Source organism: Pholcus phalangioides, unplaced genomic scaffold (genome assembly GCF_987345545.1).
Source record: "Pholcus phalangioides strain wild (caught in Gottingen) unplaced genomic scaffold, Ppha-v1.0 ptg000039l_1, whole genome shotgun sequence".
NCBI classification, from domain to species: domain Eukaryota; kingdom Metazoa; phylum Arthropoda; class Arachnida; order Araneae; family Pholcidae; genus Pholcus; species Pholcus phalangioides.
The window spans coordinates 16,894,336-16,914,820 of record NW_028301625.1 but is presented as its reverse complement, the minus strand read 5'-3'; the positions used below and the strand labels follow the sequence as shown (position 1 = coordinate 16,914,820).

General features: G+C 35.7%; 1 protein-coding gene across 1 annotated transcript in view; it reads right to left on the bottom strand.

The window, feature by feature from the left end:
- The window catches only part of Rme-8 (receptor mediated endocytosis 8), a 328,909-nt gene that overhangs the window by 128,414 nt on the left and 180,010 nt on the right, over window positions 1-20,485 (bottom strand). Inside the window, exons 32-34 of the mRNA XM_089253740.1 lie at window positions 18,758-18,870; window positions 17,102-17,180; window positions 8,566-8,701 (exon numbers count right to left, since the gene is read on the bottom strand). Coding sequence (XP_089109866.1) covers window positions 8,566-8,701; window positions 17,102-17,180; window positions 18,758-18,870 — 328 coding nt within the window. The remainder of the gene's footprint in view (window positions 1-8,565; window positions 8,702-17,101; window positions 17,181-18,757; window positions 18,871-20,485) is intronic.

Sequence of the window (20,485 nt, the reverse complement as noted above, 5' to 3'; positions counted from 1 at the left end):
AAGTATAAGAACTATGCAGGGCAGGGAAAAAGTCTGTACAAACTTTAAAAATGAATAAAAACCGGAAAAATAACCAAAATAAAAAACAGTTTGCAGGGTTAGCATTGCTAGGTCATGGGAATTTTTTAGGACAGGGAAAAAACCTCAAAAACAGCCGATAGGTGGCGCTGGTACGAGCGACTTCGGTGGAAAAATGCAAAGGACACAGTTATAAGAACTTGCGCTCCTAATCCACAACCAGTTCACCGTTGTAAACTGTGTATGTGGACCTGTTGCACTCTGCCGTTGCTGGATTTGTGACTCGCCTGCAATGTGTTATCCCCTTGTGGTGGTCATGTGGAACACATACTGCTGTAATAAACGATTCTGAGGCATTCTGTTCATTAATTGCATATCTTATCTTTGACTTGTATATGTCAGCACCATTTATCGGCTGGTTTTTTAAAGTTTTTTTTCCTGTCTTAAAAAAATTCCTATGACCTAGCGATGCTAACCCAGCAAACCGTTTTATATTTTGGTTATTTTTCCAGTTTTTATGAATTTAAGTTTCTACTGCCTTTTTTGCCCACCCTGTATGAAAATATTAAGTGGTTTCCGGTTTTCGACGATTCAACTTTGAATTTTTCAGGGAAAGGCTAGCTGTAATTTTGAAAATCCGGTTGGGATAAATGGGTGTGGCTAGTCAATGGGAGGAATTTAAGACAAAACTACACTGTTTCTAAAAGTCTGTCTCCTTTTTAGAGTTCAGACATTTTCTCAAATTTCTACAAAAATACTGAACAAATCTTTCTGAAATTTTGTTCATGTGAACCCTATGCTTATACTCACAATTTCCAGAGAAAATTTAGTCATGATTGCATTTAGGAGACCGAAAAAAAAATTAAATAAGAAATAAAGGTTTTTGATCAACCCTGTATAATAAAAAAGTGCAAATGATTTGTAATCTTCACAAAATATTGTACTAAATTTGTGCAATATTCGTGTGTATTTCTATAAGAATAGAATGTATATTCACAAAGATATAAATGTTGCGTATGAAAATTCCAACTTTATCGGCATGTTTTTCGCTCATAACATGCCAAGTTTTCAACTAATTTTAATAAAATTTACAGAAAAATTGGCAATTCCCGTCACCCTGTGTAGGAATTTAGAATGTAACAATTTATTATTCAATCAGATATGAGCATTTCTAGTAAATGATTTTTAATCATGCATGCACAGAAAATACAGATTTCAGTTTCTTATAATTTGGTTGCCAGATATATAATGCAAGTTATATAAAAATTATAGTTGAATATCGTGAAAATTCAGAAGATGTGATATTGTGTGCTGTAATTTATGTTACTGGCTGAGAGTACTTGGATGACAAGGAATTTTCCAAAAATTTGTCTTTCAATTATTTTCTGTCATTTGATTATTTTGGTCAATTTCTTCATTTTGATATTATACACGTGTGTATAACGTTTAAGCATTTCTCTTATATAGCATCAGACACATGTCTTTGCTCATTCACATGAAGGTTGTGGGCTTATTTTTGAAATAATCAAATAACAAACTTGGTGGGAAAAGTTTAATAATAAACAGTATGTAACCTTCTCTCTTGAATTGTGACTTTTTCTTAACTTATGTGATCTTTTTCTTATTTCACGGCTTTTATCAGATTTTGCAATTTTTGCAGAAGGGAGACACCCTATTATTATACATAACATTAAATTTTAGCAAATACACACATTCAAGTAACAATGTTATTAACACTTTCAAATCTGCGCTATTTTGACTGATTGTCCCTGTGGAATGAGGGTTTTGACACTTTTCATGATTTTTTTAAAAATACTTAGATATTCTTCAGTTTTTTTTAGCTACAAATTTCAAACTCTTTTCTTTCATAATATAGCAATTATTTAAAGGTACTAATAATTAATACAGGGTTCATACAATGAATTTCATAAATGAAAATTAAGGAGTTTTTAAGGACTTTTCAAGAAGTTTCAAGCAGTTTTTAAGGAGTCATGGCAAACTTCATACCTTACAAGTTTTACAGCCAAAAAAAAGGGGGCGGAGCACATATGCAAATTTATATATTTTTTAATTTGCCAAACAAATTTTCCCTCTTCTCAAAAATATAGATGTAGAAGTGGTTCAGAAATTAAAACTTTTGATTTGTTACAAATATAAATACAACGCCACAACAGGCAAATTGCCCAACGAGGTGGCTGACTTAAGAACATCATGGATCCCCGAGTGATTTTTTGCAGGCCCTACCTACTACTGCTACAACCCAAATGCACCCCCCCCCCACGGAACCCCCCAACGAATCGGTACATGCGGGAATGTGCGTGTACGTGTAGCGCAACCTGACGTAGAGTTTGTTTCTGTGTAATGTTTGTTATGTGTAGTGCTGCCATCTGCCACCAGTTTTTTTTTCTAACTATGAGTGAAGTGTTATGATTGAATGATTTATCGTTGTAGGACTGTTGCTCTCTGTGGCAAGACTTTTTAACAGGGAGATCGGCTCGCATTTGCGCCTTGAAGTTGGGAACCACAGAAAACCAACTTCAGCCTGTAACGTATCGGGATCCGATCCCTCTACGTTAATGGTGATCTTGTCGTTATGTGGGAAATTCCTACTTATTTTAGACCCCAGGGACCTCTCAGTTACCGGAAACCACCCGAGGACCCACTGGTGAACCGGTAAGGGCCAGAGTGTTCTATTAGTTCGGCAGTCGGCGGGTGGGGTCTTTCGGCTGTCGAACGAGAACGGGCCAGAGGTCGGGCTACTGATGTCCCACATAAATTAATTTCCCTCATGACGCCGATGCCGCTATTATCGTGGAGGGGTTTGATCCAATATATGTATAGTTGGGCGAGGCTTAGCCCAGTTTAAATTATTTTTATCGAAGAACCTCCCGGGGGAGTTATTGCAAGTCTCGTTGTGCGGATACGAAAATATAGTGTTGTACTCACTTATTTTCGGCGGGGGGCTGTGAACCTTTGCTTGACCTGGAGAACTTTACAAGTTTCCCTCATAAGGTTTGATATAAAACAAGAACCATTATCGGAAACTAATCTTTTTGGAAAGCCATATCTCATACAGTACTCATGAACAAACTTTTTAGCAACTGCACTTGTCGTAATTCGTCTTAGTGGAAATAACTCTACCCACTTTGTGAAATAATCGACGACGACTAACAGATGCACGTTCCCTCTGGAAGAAACGGGAAAGGGACCCATGGTGTCAATCCCAACCATTTCTCCTGGATGATCAACAGAGGTTGACACCATGCCTCCCCATCGCCTCGTATTGTCGAATTTGCATGTTTGGCATTTTTTACAGGACAGGACAAATTTTTTAATATCTTTACGCATACCAGGCCAGAACGCGCGTTGTCGGCATCGCTGAAGAGTTTTATTGACTCCCATGTGACCTGAAATGGGATGCATGTGCATTTCAGTCAAAAATTTCTCTCTACATGGTGGAGGAATTACTAGCAATTTTTTATTCCTGAATCTAAAAAACAATTTTTGATTTTCGAAAAGGTAATACTTTTTAATTTTTTCATCAATTTTTTGTCTTCCGACAGATTTATCATTAAAATACTGTACAATATCTTGGTAATTTTTTTTCTGTTGAACAATTAACTCAGGTAAATCCAAAAACGAGAACAAATATAATTTATTATCAATTTTTTCCTCGAAATCAGTTTCAGCGGTGACAACAGCGGGCATTCTGGACAGGGCATCAGGGGCCTGCATGGTCGAACCTTTTCTATATTCAAACTTTAAAGGATATTCCTGTAGTAATTGAGCCCATCGGCTTAACCTCCCCTTCAATTGTTTAGCCTCAAAATACCAGGCGACTGCCCTGTGATCTGTTACTATAGTAACAGGTTCTCCTGAAAACCAGGCTCAAAATTTATTACACGCCCATATAACAGCGAGTCCCTCCTGTTCTGTTACCGAATAATTTTTTTCTGCTGAATTCAAGGTACGACTGGCATAGGCTAACGGCCTTTCCCCGTCAGGCTCAACTTGCTGCAAAATGGCTCCAAGCCCAATTCCTGAGGCATCTGTGTAAATTTTTAAAGCACAATCTTTTTTTCTTGTGGTTAGAACGGGAGCACAAGACAAGAGATGTTTCAATTTTTCGAACGCCTGTTGGTGTATTTTGTCCCATTTGAACCTTTGCCCTTTTTTTGTAAGGCCGTAAAGGGGGTTAGCGACATCACCAAAATGGGGAACAAATTGCCGGTACCACCCGCAGAGTCCCAGAAAACGTTGCACCTGTTTTACTGTTTTAGGCCTAGAAAAACTCAAAATGGCGTCGGTTTGGTCCTGTTTTACGTGCCATCCTTCTTTGGTCAAACAAAGACCTAGATATTCCAAATCTTTTTTATAGAGATTACATTTGTCTGGCTTAAGTGTTAAGCCTGCTTTTTCCAAACACGAAAATACTGTTTTCAAGTTTTGTAAATGTTCCCCAAAATTCGAACTGTAAACGACAATGTCATCCAAATAAAAATCGGCACACTTACCGACTAAGTGGCCCAGGATTGTAGTCATCATGCGTTGGAACGTGGCCGGGGCATTGTTGAGTCCAAAGGGCATTACCTTAAATCGGTACATTCCAGAATCGGTTATGAATGCCGTTTTGTCCCGATCCTCTAGCCGCACTGGAACTTGCCAATACCCTGAGGCCAGATCGAATGTAGAGACGAATCGTGCGTCACCCACTCGTTGTAGAATTTGATCGATGAAAGGCAAAGGGTACCGATCGGGTGCCGTAATTTTATTCACCTTTTTATAGTCGACGACAAATCGCCAATCACCAATTTTCTTTTTGATTAAAAAACACGGGGAAGCCCAGTTTATGGAGGCAGGCTCAATGACGTCATCACAGAGCATCTGTTGCACCTGCTCTTCTACTAATTGTTTTTTCCATCGCGGGAGAGAAAAAGGGGATCGAAAAACCGGTTTTCCGTCAGTCACGATCTTATGCTCAGCAACGTGAGTTCTACCGGGAGTGTTTCTGAACAAATTCGGAAATTGTTTTAACAATTCAAACAAACTTTTTTTTCTGATCGGAATCAAATTCCGATTTACTTACTAGTTTTTGCATGTATTTCTGTAAATTAACTTTTTTTAACCTATAGAATTTTTTTTTTTGGGAAAAATTCTTCCGTGGTGAGGGGGAATGTAACGTATCAGGATCCGATCCCTCTACGTTAATGGTGATCTTGTCGTTATGTGGGAAATTCCTTCTTATTTTAGACCTCAGGGATCTCTCAGTTACCGGAAACCACCCGAGGACCCACTGGCGAACCGGTAAGGGCCAGAGTGTTCGATTAGTTCGGCAGTCGGCGGGTGGGGTCTTTCGGCTGTCGAACGAGAACGGGCCAGAGGTCGGGCTACTGATGTCCCACATAAATTAATTTCCCTCATGACGACGATGCCGCTATTATCGTGGAGGGGTTTGATCCAATATATGTATAGTTGGGCGAGGCTTAGCCCAGTTTAAATTATTTTTATCGAAGAACCTCCCGGGGGAGTTATTGCAAGTCTCGTTGTGCGGATACGAAAATATAGTGTTGTACTCACTTATTTTCGGCGGGGGGCTGCAGACCTCCGTTGGAACAATTCATTTCATATTGTTATGTTGGTAATGTTTACATAATCGGGAGAGTCTGATCAGCTCTCCGGATTGTGTCATGTTGCCAGATTCCAATGTAATTAAATTGTAATGTTTATAATAGTGACGCATGAATATGCAAATTCGATAATTTTGTTGAGGCGAAAAGGCCATGCGAGGACATGTGGTCCCAAACTTCTTGTAAAAGGGGAGTATAAATTCCTCCCTCTTTGTCTCTCACATTGCGTTCGTCTAATCTTGTTCTGTTCAACTGAAGCCCTCTAGTAGGACGGTTCACCGTCTTACTACCGTATCTATTGGCCTTAGGCTGAATTATTAAAATGCAATAATCTACATTATTTGAATCCGTTTTCCGGCAGGTCCGGAATCAAAATATAAAACAATCTTCACAGTCAAAGTTCTTCATTGCTGATCGAGGTGGTCCGGCCCTCAACCGAGAGGCCCCCGGAGCTGATCAAGGTGGTTCGGCCCTCAACCGAGAGCCCCCCTGGAGCTGGTCAAGGTGGTTCGGCCCTCAACCGAGAGGCCCCCTGGAGCTGATCAAGGTGGTCCAGCCCTCAACCAAGAGGCCCCCCGGAGCTGAGCAAGGTGGTCCGGCCTTCAACCGAGAGGCCCCCCAGGAACTGATCAAGGTGTTCCGGTTCTCAACTGAGAAAACTCCTCTGGTATTTACGGAAAGGCTAACAACATCGGATGTCCGATCGCTGCACAGGTTGACTGTTTTTGATCATCAATTGGTGAGCCAGTATCTTTACTGCTAACGTCAAATAGAGGGCTCCAAGATATACTAATCCATTGTTAAAATTAACTAACCCATATAATTAATTTGAATAAATAATATTTCATGCGAAAGTTTGTTTCTAATCATTTTCCACTTGTCGTTTGCCACTTTATTGCTGGATATTTCGAACCGGGCAAGCAACTCCCTTAAGGGACGTTGCAAGCCGACCACCACTGTGGGGTTCGAACCCGGATCCTCGCATCGCGAGTCCTTCACTATAACCACTCAACCACCATAGCGGCAAAAAATTTCCCCACGAGGCACCAGTGGGATTCGAACCCACGATCTCCTGTTTACTAGACAGGCGCTTTAACCAACTAAAGAATCATAAGAATTCAAAAAATAATCAATCCACATACATGCTTTCTGTTGTCACCAAAGTGTTCTAAAACCTTCAAGTTTCAGTCAAAAATATAACTCATAACAGCATCACATATATAAGTTATAAAAATTATAAAAGTGATAAGTGATATTCGTTCCCCCTCCAATTATTCAAAATAAAAACCACAGCTGACAAAGATTTTTCTTGCAAAATTATTTATATTTGCAGCAACTCTTTATTCACCTCTCGCTTAAAATGGATCAACACATACACAAATTCTTTAAAATTAAATTTTTCTTCTTGTTTTTCAGTTATACTCGGAAAGAAATTGTTGCAAAATGGGAGGAAATTTCAAGACATACAACACAATTTTTGGCGATTTAACACTCGTTATTTGGCGAAATTTACAAACTAACTCGTAATTCAGAGGACTAGCTCTTATTCATGAAATGAATTTTTTTTTCCACGAAACATCGGGATTTGATGCAATGACCATCGACTATAGTAATTTTTGCTGCTTGCAGTGTGGCAACTTTTTTTTTCTTTTCTTTTTTTGAAAACTTAAACAGCGGTAGGTTGTTGAGAAACATTGAACTAGAATAAACCATCTTCAGCTGTAGGATTAAGGATATGATCGGGTTTCACGATGAAAAGCCTGATGAGGGGCCGATAATTTGAATAAGGAGCTGCGGTTACCACAATCCGATTTTTGGGGCCAAAATCGAGAGAGGGAACTTTCTTCAACCTTAGCAGGAAATAATTTCAGGGGAAAGTCTACCTTTTTTTAGAAACAGATGGAAGGATTTTAAGGAGTTTTTAAGGCCCTTACAAAGGAAATTAAAATTAATGACTTTTTTAGCACCGTACGAACCCTGTAATATTTAGTGAAAAATAATTAAAAAAGGATGTTTTAGAGTTTTAAGTTCTGCATAAGAAAACATCACTTTTCAACATAAAATTACAAATAATTCTGAATAAAAACTTACCCAAATGTTGAACAAATATCTAAAAATAGCTTTAATTTAAAAAAAATATATCTTGTAAAATTTTATTTGGTATGGTACACTTTAAAACACACATTTACGCACAGAGCAATACCACAAGGTTTGTAATAAGTTCAAGTTTCTTTCCTTTTTCCAGTTTCTGCCTTTGATTTGATCCGTTGCTCCTTTTCATCATCTGAAACGAATAATAATTTCGTAAAATATACGTGCTAAAACATTTGAAAAAGTAATATACACAAAGTTGTTCAAAAGCAAAAAATCAAATATATTTACCAGTGCTATCATCGTCATCTGAGAACTACAATTTTCAAGCGATTTTACACTTATACAAGCGAGCTGGTATTCTGGATCATCTGAATCTGATAACTCTGACAAAGAATTGTGTGCTAATATATCGTTCAGTTAATTCATCAGCATCTGATAAGTCTAAAAACCGTTTACGAGACATCGCGAAACACAACAAACATAGCTACCTTACCTAGGAAGACAAATATGTTTCAACTATACTTACTTCTACATTGTTTCATAAAGCTACATTCGTTGTCTGCTGCCATCTATATATTTTTTTTTGGAACTAGAAGATTTATAGATTATGTTTAAAAACACTGGGAACACATATATTTCAGCTATTTTATAGCTATGAGAGTAAAAAGCTCAGCCTGAATCTGACTCTGGCTTAGTTCCCTTGAACAAAAATGGCATCGGGTCAGGCTTGGGCTTAAACCCGAAAGTGTTAATATTCAACAACTTAAGAATTTTCTGAAGGTGTAAAATAATATACATAAAAACTTTAACAAACAACACTGCATACCCTCTTTATATCGACAAAATAAAATAGCTTGTGACTTTAGAATAAGTACAATATTATCAGGATCTGGCCCTTCAAGCTGTTTTGATGACTTGCTACACAAAAATTCGTATGCTTTATTGACTTTTTCAAATATTTCCTAGACAAAAAGATTTGAAAACAAATTTTAAAATTTATAAAGCATTTCAAACATAGGAAAAAACATAGTGTATAAAACAGAACGTATCATAATCAAAAGGTTGGGGGCCATTCAAATATCCGGTAAAAATAAGTTTAGTCATTTTTGACCCCAACATCCCCCTTGTTAGCAAAAGTAAGCAGAACTGTAACACCCAATGCTATTCAATAAAATTACGAGGAACAATTACAAAGTATCTAACCATACTTTTTCGTACAAGAATCAATGAAGCTAGAGAGGTGTGGTTTGGTGCATGTATGTAGGTGATCCTAGTGCATATGCTTGAAGTTTTTGAAGCCTGCAGAAGCTGCCAGTCACCAGCAAACCATAAATGGGTTTGTAAGTGAGTGCTGCCACATTTTCATTCAATGATGAAGCACATGTTCTGGTAAGGTCTCAACATCCAGAAATAAGATCATTATTGGCCAAGTGAGGACTCTAGCAATGTCAGAGAACTTGTTGAGAAGGAGAGCATCAGCATTGGATCCATGGGTTCCATTCTGACTGACAATTTAGGTTTAAGAATTCTCAGCAAAGATTTGTGCTAAAGGTGCTAACAATCGAGCAGAAGCAACTCCATTTGGAGATTGCACAGATCTGTGTTAAAGGTTCTGTGTCACAATTGGCAGCTCCATCATGATTAATGTAGAAGTGTTGTTCAAGTTTTTCTGGCACTTTGTCAAAAACCAAAAATGTGATAGCGCTAACTTACACTTACTCACTCATCAGCAGTCTGCCGGCGACTGACAATGGCTGTAGGCAGGAAATCTGGAGTATGTGCATTAGGATCACCTACATACATGCACCAAACATGACTCCTTAGCTTCATTGGTTTACACACGAAAAATTATGGTCATACTTTTTGAACAAACCACGGTTGAAGAGAAGCTCATCTAACTATTGTAAAAACTGTGAAAGGCTTTAACTTCACTGAGTATGGACAACACAAATAACAATCAATAAAATTAGAGAGGGCATCAAAGTTAATAAAAATCATAAAATAGATCACAAACACAAATTACAGGCATAAAATACAATAATCATATATATAAATATAAAAAATACATAAAATATAACTTATTAAATGAAATAATAAAACAGTGTGAACTACCAGAAAGATTGATAATAAAAATTATCAAAAACATAAAATTTAAAATTACAATACCACAGTGAAAAAATCCACAGATCATATAAAATAAGCGATAAAGCAAAAACATAATAACATAAAAATATATACATAATTTAACTCAATATGTAATAAATTCAAAAGCCATAAGCAGAGATAGACTTGAAAGTTGGAAGGGAAGGGCACGATGATGTCAATACATATGTTATGGTGAATGTGAGAAAACTGTTGATCATGCCTAATCGCTGACAATTTTGCTAAGTTCGATAAATTTCATTCATCGATTGTAAATTTATCACATTTACCAGTGATTATGTATAATCGCCATTTCATATTGAGAAATATGTAAATTGAATAAAATTTATTACATTGTCTTGATGAGATTTGATCATTTTTGTTGCACCATGGTCATTTTCTGCACACAAGGGCCGATTCCAAATGGCAGGCTTGTTTTTTATACTCATCGAGGGGTTGGTGCGATTGATGAGATTTATTTATAGGAACATATTATGATCCCAATATAGTGAAGTCCTATTTGATAAATTAATAAATTTTTGTGCGTATGTGATATACAAACTCCAATTTAACAAATTATACAATGGCACCCTGATAAATCAAGTAATTCTTGCAGAGTTTTAATTAATTTTACAACTTCTTGTGCACTCACATTCAGACCCTAATAAAACAAAATTTAACAAAGACTCACATGACAAATTTTGCAATCTCACACCCTGATATAGCAAACTCTCATTTGAGCCGCTGTGGTGGTCGAGTGGTTATAGTGATGGACTCGCGATGCGAAGATCCGGGTTCGAACCCCACAGTGGTGGTTGGCTGAAGTTGGTTTTCTGTGGTTCCCAACTTCAAGGTGCAAATGCGAGCCGATCTCCCCGTTAAAAAGTCTCGCCACAGAGAGCAACAGTCCTACAACAAAAAATCATTCAATCATAACACTTCACTCATAGTTTGAAAAACTGGTGGCAGATGGCAGCACTACACATAACAAGCATTACAGAGAAACAAAAAAACTTCACGTCAGGTTTCACTACACGTACACGCACATTCCCGCATGTACCGATTCGTTGGGGGTTCCGCGGGGGGTTGTGGGCGGGGTGTATGTGTGGTGTAGCAGTAGTAGGTAGGGTAAAAAAGGGCTCGGGGATCCATGATGTTCTTAAGTCAGCCACCTCGTTGGGCAATTTGCCTGTTGTGACGTTGTATTTGTATTTATACCACCAGAACCCAATATAACGAATTCACATTACGTCAATTTTTCAATAAACCCTGATATAATGAACTTGTGGTTTAAACTAATTACTGTAGTTAACAAATTAAACAAGTTCTTTTATGCATACAATCAGACCCTAAGATAACAAACTCTAATTTAACAAATTCTGCAATCATACCCTAATACAGCGGGACTTGGTTATTTCAAACTTGGATAGCTCAAATTTTGGACAATTTGAACTTTTGCAGGCTCCCTTTGAGTTTTTCTAACTAATTAAATGTAAAAATTTCTTGTTTAATTAGATTTTTTTCTGAATATTTTGGATAATTCAAAGTTGAGGTTAAATAATTTAAATAATGGTTTTTGTACGAGCAAAATTTAATTTTGAAAAATTCTATCAGCAGTCGGACTTTGTTTCTCTCAACCCAGTTGTTCTACAACAAATCTTTGAAGACCAAAAATAAATAATTTGAAAATTCTGACTTAATTTCAGCACACTATGGATGACGGTTTTCTTTTGATCTTGACTTTTGGTTTGAATTGTCATGCTAACATTGTCTGCTGAGGAATGTGTAAAGAAATGTGGAGCCAGTCCTTAAGATAAACCCAGGTTTTATAATAGACTTTTGATAAAAAATTAGTACTTCTTTCTCTGAAAACCACACACTTTGTATACTAAAACGTACGTGAGAATTTACTTTGCTTTTCACGCTAGATTCATATTTTTAGCAACACAGTTCAACAAAAAAAATTATAACTGTTGATTGGCCAACTCTTTGACAGTCAACCTGTGATCTAATTTCATAAAAAGCCTATCTCTGCTGAATGAATCTAACAAAAGTGCTTCAATGAAGAGTGAGCTATTTCAAATAAAATGAATTGTTAGCATAGAAAAATACCAAAATGATAATTTCTAATTTTTATTTAATATTTGATAATATTCAATGCCCATTTTAACACTGTTCAGTTGGAGTGCATTGGTATGTTTACCACTTGATACGAATTACGTTGTTTCACTTATGGATCAAGAGCTACTATTCAAGAACTGACACTTATATTGTCATCAAGAGTAAAGAATGTATCAGAAAGTACAAATCTCACAATAATCAATTATCATTTATACAAATTCAATTTATTAAATTTAGGAAAGAGTTTCATAACTGATGATTGAATTTTGATAACTGATAATTATCCTATGGTAATGCTAGGATGCTTAAGATGCAATTTGTAGTCATTTAACAGCTTTGTGATAGATTAATTGGATAATTCAAACTTTTCTCCAGTGACTTTGGACATCAAATTAACCAAGTTTGACTGTATAATGAACTTCCATTTCACGAATACACATTATAACTTGATATAATTAAATATTACCCCTACAGAATTTCTCCATTTAACAAATTTTTATGCATATGAAATTTAACCCCAGTACAATAAACTTATATTTAACAAATTTTTACAAGTTCTTGCATGAATGGTAATCGCCACCCAGATATTATGATTTTCTTTGATTTAAAGAATAAAAATTTTATCTTATTTGTTAAATCAGGGTAGAGATAAAAACAAATATTTGCACACAAAGACTTTTGAAAAATTATTAAATCAAAAGATTCATCAAGATTTTTTTCTTTATTTCAGTTTCTCTCAATCTCAGTTTATTGTATCAAGGTCTAACTTTTTATGGAATGACTTAAAGATTTTCCTTTCCAATTCAAAGAATTCCCATTACAAACTGGATTTAATGAATAAGATATAACAAACATTTTCAATCATGAAATGAAGGAAAATTGTTATTTCAAGGCTGCAATCACAACAAATATCGGCACAAGGACTTCCAAAAAAAATTTTACATAAAGTTTCATTATGTCATGATCTGATTGTATTTGTCAAAGGCACAACATTCTTTTGGGTTTTTTTTTTATGTATTTATCAAACTTTTATAATAAAAATTTATAAATTAGGGGCATACAGAAGGGAATTAGATACATTTACTTGTAAAAAGTGATAATTTTTTTAGCATCCATTGGATTTACCAATGGCGATAAGGTAGTATGCATAATCACTGGTAGAAGTGATAGATCTAGTTTAGTGTTTCTCAACCACTGGGCCCGACATCAGTCAAACCGGGCTGTCAGTGATTCACAGTTTCATTTTGCTCAATTTGTTGTTCAGTTGTTCATTAGTCAAGTGCATGACTTCCACTCACAAAAAAGAAATCAACTGGGTCATGGGCTTCCAAACATTGAGAACCACTGATCTAGTGAAATTTATCAAACTTACTGAGACGATTGGTGATTATAAAAAAATCTAAAATTTATCACCTTTACCCTAATAAGCATGGATAGTAGATCCAGCTTATATCATTTTCCAAAAACCATCATAAGCAGAAAAAGGTTTAAAACGAGAAATCCTGATGAGTATTAATAAAAGTTGGGACCACAAAAAGAAGTTGGGACACAAAAGTCATACTAAGCAGGAAAACATTTCAAGTGGGAACAAATATATATATATATACTAGAGTCTAAGACAGCATTCACTTTAAAGTTTAGACATTTTACAAATTTATAGAAAACTACTGATTGAGTTTATGTGAAATTTTAGGCATTTAAGCTTAAGGCTCACACTTTTGAGTGAACATTAATTTACAAATGCATCTAGGGGAACAACAAAAAATAAAAGTTATGTTTGCGATCGACCCGCTATCATAAAAAACTGCAATTAATTTTTAACTTTCACAAAATATTTTACTTGCTTAGAACAATATTTACATGCATATTCACGAAGATGTTTCTTCTAAAATTTCATAAACATAGGTCAGATACACGATAATGAAATTTAAAATGAAACAATTTGATATTTCATGAGATATAAGCATTTTAAGAAATTGATTTGTAGATATACATGCGCAGAAAACAATTTTTTTCTTTTTATAATTTGGTTGCCAATTATGTAGGGCAAATAATATGAAAGCCATGAAAATTCAAAAAGATATCAATGATATAGTGAGCAGTAATTTAAGTTGCTTCTTGAAAATAGATGGATAAGATATTTCGCAGAAATCTGTATCTCAATTATTTTCTGCCATTTGATTATTTCAAGAATAAGGCATTATGCTCGTCTGGTGCAAAATAATAGAAGTGCTTGAGCATAACATGTGCAAGATGTCAAAATGAATAAACTGAAAAGGAAATAATTACATAGCATGTTCCCCCCCCCCCCCCCAGGGAACCTGACCACTTTAAGTCTCTGCAATCAATAAGAATTCACAATGTCCCACACGACAATTCTGCCCACTGAGTTCTGCATAGCGTGCTATCTCAGGAGGTAACCAGAAGAGTTAGTTAGTTGCAAACAAAATTCATCGCTGAAAGGCCACGTATAAAAACATTCAAGGAACAACCGGTCCAGCCAAATCTCAAATTATGTCTAGGTAGTTTAGATGCTTACAGGTATGAAAGTGGAAAGTGGAGGTATGAAGACTGACAAATGCCATTTAATAAATTGTAACATACTTTGAACCCCTGTGGAACAGGCCTGTCTCGCCTCTATCTAATTTGCTTTGTACATGTTTATATAATTGAATATGTATACATTTATAGTAGAAATTATGCAAAAATGTTTATTTCACTGCACAATAACTGTTGTTTTCATTATTCTATCCGCCATAGCCTGAGAAGTGCAATTGTGATCAAATTGCCATTCCAATTATTGTTACCAGAATAATTTTCAAGTTTTTAGTTTTTGTGACTGATTATGTAAATCAGATTTGAAAATGTTTAATTGGCTGTATTAATACTTTTTTTTGATACAGACGGCAGACGGTCCCCAGAGTAAAACCGTGTCGCTAATAATATTTTTATAGCTATAAATATATCCCACCAGCAGTGGGTTGGGATATATTTATACCGGGTCTGCTTGTTCCAGTCATTTAAATGATGTAGTTTGCTAACTACTCCTTGGGGAGTTTCCCATTTGCCTGTTCAATGCAACCATCCTTGTGTGAAGCCATACTACTAATCTTGCTAAAATCTCTCTTGTGCAGTGGCATAATACCAGCTGGGCCAGACCCTCATCACCATTGTCCATTCATGTTGCTGTCCTTCATCCTGATTCTCTACTGACACTGCCGGTTGACTTCTTCCTGATGATATCATGCTCTCTTAGTCACATCGCTGCTGTGTGACCTCCATGCTCAGAGGTCGATCCGCTCCACTGACATCACTTGTGTGTGCACATGCTTTCCGCTGATCAGTATCTGTAACAGTGTTTATGGATATTCCGAGTATGCTGATGTTTCAACATCTAGACTGATGTCGTATGACAGTCAATATAATTTTGTATCTGTTATTATTGTTAAAATTCAAATACTTTAAATTAATTGACATGTTAAATTATTTCCATGGAAACTGTGTTTTATTTGTCTCTCTTTCTCACTTTGCATCACTGTGCCAACTCTGGAGAAAATCCTGGGTTGTGTAACAGCATGTTAGGTAATACTGATGGAAAGGAAATCAATGCCATGGAGTGAACTACAGATTGTTAGAGATAAACAGCTTTCCTTCAGCCCAATATATCAAGAAAACTGATATTTTCCGGATTTTATGTTGACGTGAACTCAGAAAGGAAAGTCACCTGGCCTCTGCTGAAACTCGAACCCAAGCCCTCTTGCAAATTGGACAAGCATGCTATATATACACCACTGGAATAGACCATATTGGGCTTACAAAAAGCTGTCTACCTCTACCGTCCCACCTGGGGGCATTTGCTGAAGTTAAGAGACGCTACTAATTACTAATGGCTCTACTTCAGCACCTCACGCTATAGTGCTCGAAATAAGGAAGGCAGGGCCGTGTTGCCAGTGGTGTAGATGGTAGCATGGTTGCCCAGTTTGTAAGAAAGCCTGGGTTTGAGTCTTGGCAAAGACCAGATGACTTTTCTTCTGAGTTCACCTCAGCATAATACTCTGAAAATATCTGTTACAGATTGTTATTTATAAAAAATATATATAAGATATATATATATATATATGTACTGGTTATTACCAAACCATCCATCTCAGATCAAGAAAATAATCCCAACACATATATCTGATAAAAAAGTTTCAGGAAAATACACATAATTTGCATATGAGGACAGATCAAAACAAAATAAAATCAACTTTCAAGAAACAAAATGGCAACAAAAACTAATCCTAAAGGTATATTGCCAGGACAGGGCCATAACCAGGATTTTTGCTTCCCGAGGCAAACATGATTCAGCAGCCCAGGGCAAACATTATTTTGCTCTGCCCCCACAACCATAAAATTTGATAATTATGTAACAGTGTTTTTTTGTTCCCACCTAAAACTGCTGCCCCCTTAAATTTTGCTGCCCAGGGCAGTTGCCCCCCCCCCCAGTTCCAGCCATGGGCCAGGATGCCACATCAGGCCTACAGACTGAGGCAAAATAACAGTAATCCAGAAATGTTCATGACAGTCCATAGGAAGACAAAACATAATTCAGCAAGCATGTAACATATACTATAACAATCAAAATTTGCTAAATGCACCCGATATATATCTGATACTTTATGAGAAAAAAAATCCTCTCTCTGTACAGAATCAATATTCACTCATCTCTACAAAGACAGTAAATTGGAAGGGGGGGGGGGGTGCCATGGAGAACGAGGAAAAAGGTGAGGAGAACAGAGGGGGAAAAAAACACATGCAACTTTGTTTCGTAGGGTTGCAATAAGTTTTGTGTTGAGGTAAAAAAGAGGTTGAAGAAATAGCTTGAATGAATTCATTTCTCTGGCATTTCGACGTATTATTGCATCTCTGATTGTAAAGAGGTTAAGCTACAGATGACTGGCATTTTCTTCCCTAAAGCATATTATGTGAAATATCATCCCAAAATCCTCTCACACTCACATACAAACACAGCTAATTGTAAAAAAAAGTGTGTGGCACAACTCTAATAAGAATTTAAAAAATTGGAATGACATAAAAATTTTAATCAACTGACTTACTCGTCCATCAGGATTCTTATCTGGATGGTACTTCTGAGCTAATTTGAAATATGCTTTCCGGATCAAACTTTCATCAAGTCTGAGAAATATTAATAAAACATATTTCATTTTTGACATTTTTTAAATTAATATATAACTGATGCATAACAAATACAGTGAAACTCATATATAATGATACTTGAAACATTTCATTTCATGCTGTGCATCGCCCAGGCTATATCGACAATTGTCAATTTTAGCCATTACTGATACTTGAAACAAATTTTACTATTTAATAGTAAACAGGGCATGAATAAAAAGATTAAATTTCTATTCAAACACATCCACTATTCTGTGTGACCACTAAATGGTGCATGCTTCACTTCTGGTAGCAGCAGCAACCAGAAAGAGGAGGTTATTTTCGTGTCACATTGCATGCAAAAGGACAAAAAATGAAGAAAAAGTTGTTTGTGTTTTGGAAGATGCGACATCTTCATTGCTTGTTTCACTGCAACGAATATACCAAAGAAAAAATAGAGCACAGTCCCATAAGAGCATTTTGCGATGGTTTTGCCAATTCAAGGAGAATACTACTAAAATAAGCACATGCACCTCGTCCATATTTCTCTGTGGAACTTCTAACAAGAGAATTCATACATGTTGAAATATGCATGTACATGAAGTAAAGTTTGTTTCTGTGTAATGCTTCTTATTGATCTGCCATTTGCCATCTATTTTGCAAACTATGAGTGAAGTGTAATAATTGAAGATTTGTACTATTGTAGGCCTGTTGCTCACTGTGGCAAAACTTTTTAACAAGGAGACTTGCATTTGCCCTTCATAGTTGGGAACCACTGAAAACCAACTTCAGCCAACTACCACTGTGGTGCAGGAAAGATTTGAACCCGAGTCTGTCGAATGTGAGTCCATCACTATGATCACTCGACTAGCACAGCTGCAATTCAAGGAGACTGGTTGTTTCTGTAAAAAAAAAGCTGTGGAAGTCCAAGTGATTTGCCATTAGACATTCTTTAGCACATAACCCACAAAAATCCACTTATTGAGCTAGTCTTGAATTGAGTATTTCACAGACAACTGTGAGGAGAATTTTATTTTCACATATATTTTACTTACACTTATTATACAGTATTACTTATTTACAGTAAATGTGTTTGCAGTTAACTTGTTTAAAATTTATAAAAAATGACACTGGTAATATGTCCGCTTGGTTATATAATGATGTGATCATCTGACATACCCCTTGTCCTGTGTGAGACCCAAAATCAGGAATTTAATGCAAGCATATTCTTTTCATATTTAAAAAAATTTATTTTTGGTTAAACAGAACAAAATAATAGAAAAAAAATTCAAATTTTTGTAAAATCAAAAAAACATAATTCAAATTAAAAACCAATGGGGTTAAAAATATTACGGCACATGCTACACTTTCTAATTTCTGAAAATGTTACTTACAAATACATGTGTGAAAAGTGATTGAAAAAAAGAAACAGATTTGTGCCAACATGTCAGTGAAAAATTGTTTTAAGAGATTCCAAATGGATGTCAATGCTTCTATAACTAAGCTAAGATTCAAACTACATGTATACCAGGTTACTGAAAATCATGAAATTTAAAATGTCTTCTTTGAGAAAAAGTTCAAACAAAACATATACATACTGGTCCCTAATATCAAGCTCTAAAGTTTCATAAGCTTCCTCAACAGATATAGCGGATGGCTTCCTTTCCACTTCTCGCTTCCATGATTCTAGTACATCTTTCAGCAGTCTTACCTTAAAAGTCATTATACATGTGTATATCAAATGTGCTCAGGATAAAATAACTCACAAATAATGTGAGCTACAGCAACGCAGCTTAGATGATAGTATAGCAAAGTGATCACCCATGATAAGATGCAACTTTCATATAACATAACATAATTTATTTGTCCCCAGTCAATTTCAATAATACTATACAAATTAGAGTTTACAATTAAATTACATATTTTACAATATTTGACAGAAAATGCAAAGAGAAAGAAAAAATGTTGGTGATGAATGATGCGAGGTGACATTGAATAATCTCAGTTTTTGTATGAGAATTTTAGATAATGTTATTTATTTACAATATAGACATTAAGAAAAACATGTGACTATTGTATGTACATTATACACTCTCTCGTCTCTGGCATAGTGCTGCTGTGTAGATGCAGGCGGCGAAAGTGCAGCACCATCTCTCAGCATATATATTCAGCATAATTTACTATTTGTGAGATGATTCACTATACAACTAACAGCAGCACATAAATAAATGAGAGGGGATATAACAACTAAAATTTGTATATTATTTCAACTCCGCGAAAAACTGAAATAGTAAAATTTGTGCCTCTTTAAAATATATAAAAAATTTTCGCTGAAATGAATTGTCAATTATACTGTGCATAATTGATTAATTAATATGATTAATTTTACACAAAATTAATTACAGCTTCTAAAAAGCATGCTTCTAGTAATAAAATATTGAGACACCTCACCGTCCTCGTGCAAGGGTATCTTTTGTTTCTTTGGATTCGCATTAGCATTAATCTCTTAGCAAGATCTTTGGTTTTTCTTGGATTGTGTTCATGTTATTTGATATCAGCTACTGCATTTATGTTTTGAAAATTGCTTTGCTCCAGAGAAGAACCGCCATCTTGGATTTGGGAGATAAGTGTTTTTCTTTCTTCTTTAATTTCTATTTGCATATTTCTTGATCAGTTAATTTTTTATTTATTAATGCTTATAACGTTTTTCAAAAACCATCATAAAAAATGTGAATAAGAAAACACTTTAAACAGGAAATTTTAATGAAAGTTACTTATTGTTAGTACAATGAAAATAAGTTGCACTAAGTGGAAAACGTTCTAAATGGGAGAAACGCTATAAGCTGGATCAACTGTATATTTTTTTTAGATTTATTACACGTGCAGAATTACATACTTTAAATTCTCACTGCTAATGAGCTTCTTTGTAAGCTTTGCCTACTAGTAGACAGTGAAAGTAAATGAACCTTATGATAGAACATGTTTTTAGAAATGAATTACTTGATTCACAGACACAGCCTACCTTCTTCTCCTACCCAGAACTTTACACACCGCTCAGTCTCAACGAAGAAATATAAGCAGGTGATAAAAGACCTGGGGCATGCTGGAAGAAAATTCATAGATATACCAGTGAATTATGGGGGGGGGGCATAATTTTTTTTGAGAAGGACCCACTTTCACTCAAAAAGGATTCAGATTTTTCGAATTACCTGGGTCCCGGAATCCAGGTAAATTAGAGTACAGTGGCATTGACGCCAAGTTTCAGCCTCAGGTGAGGCTTCAGTTATGTTTTTTTCATTCCTGTGAACCAGCGTTCTAGGGTTATA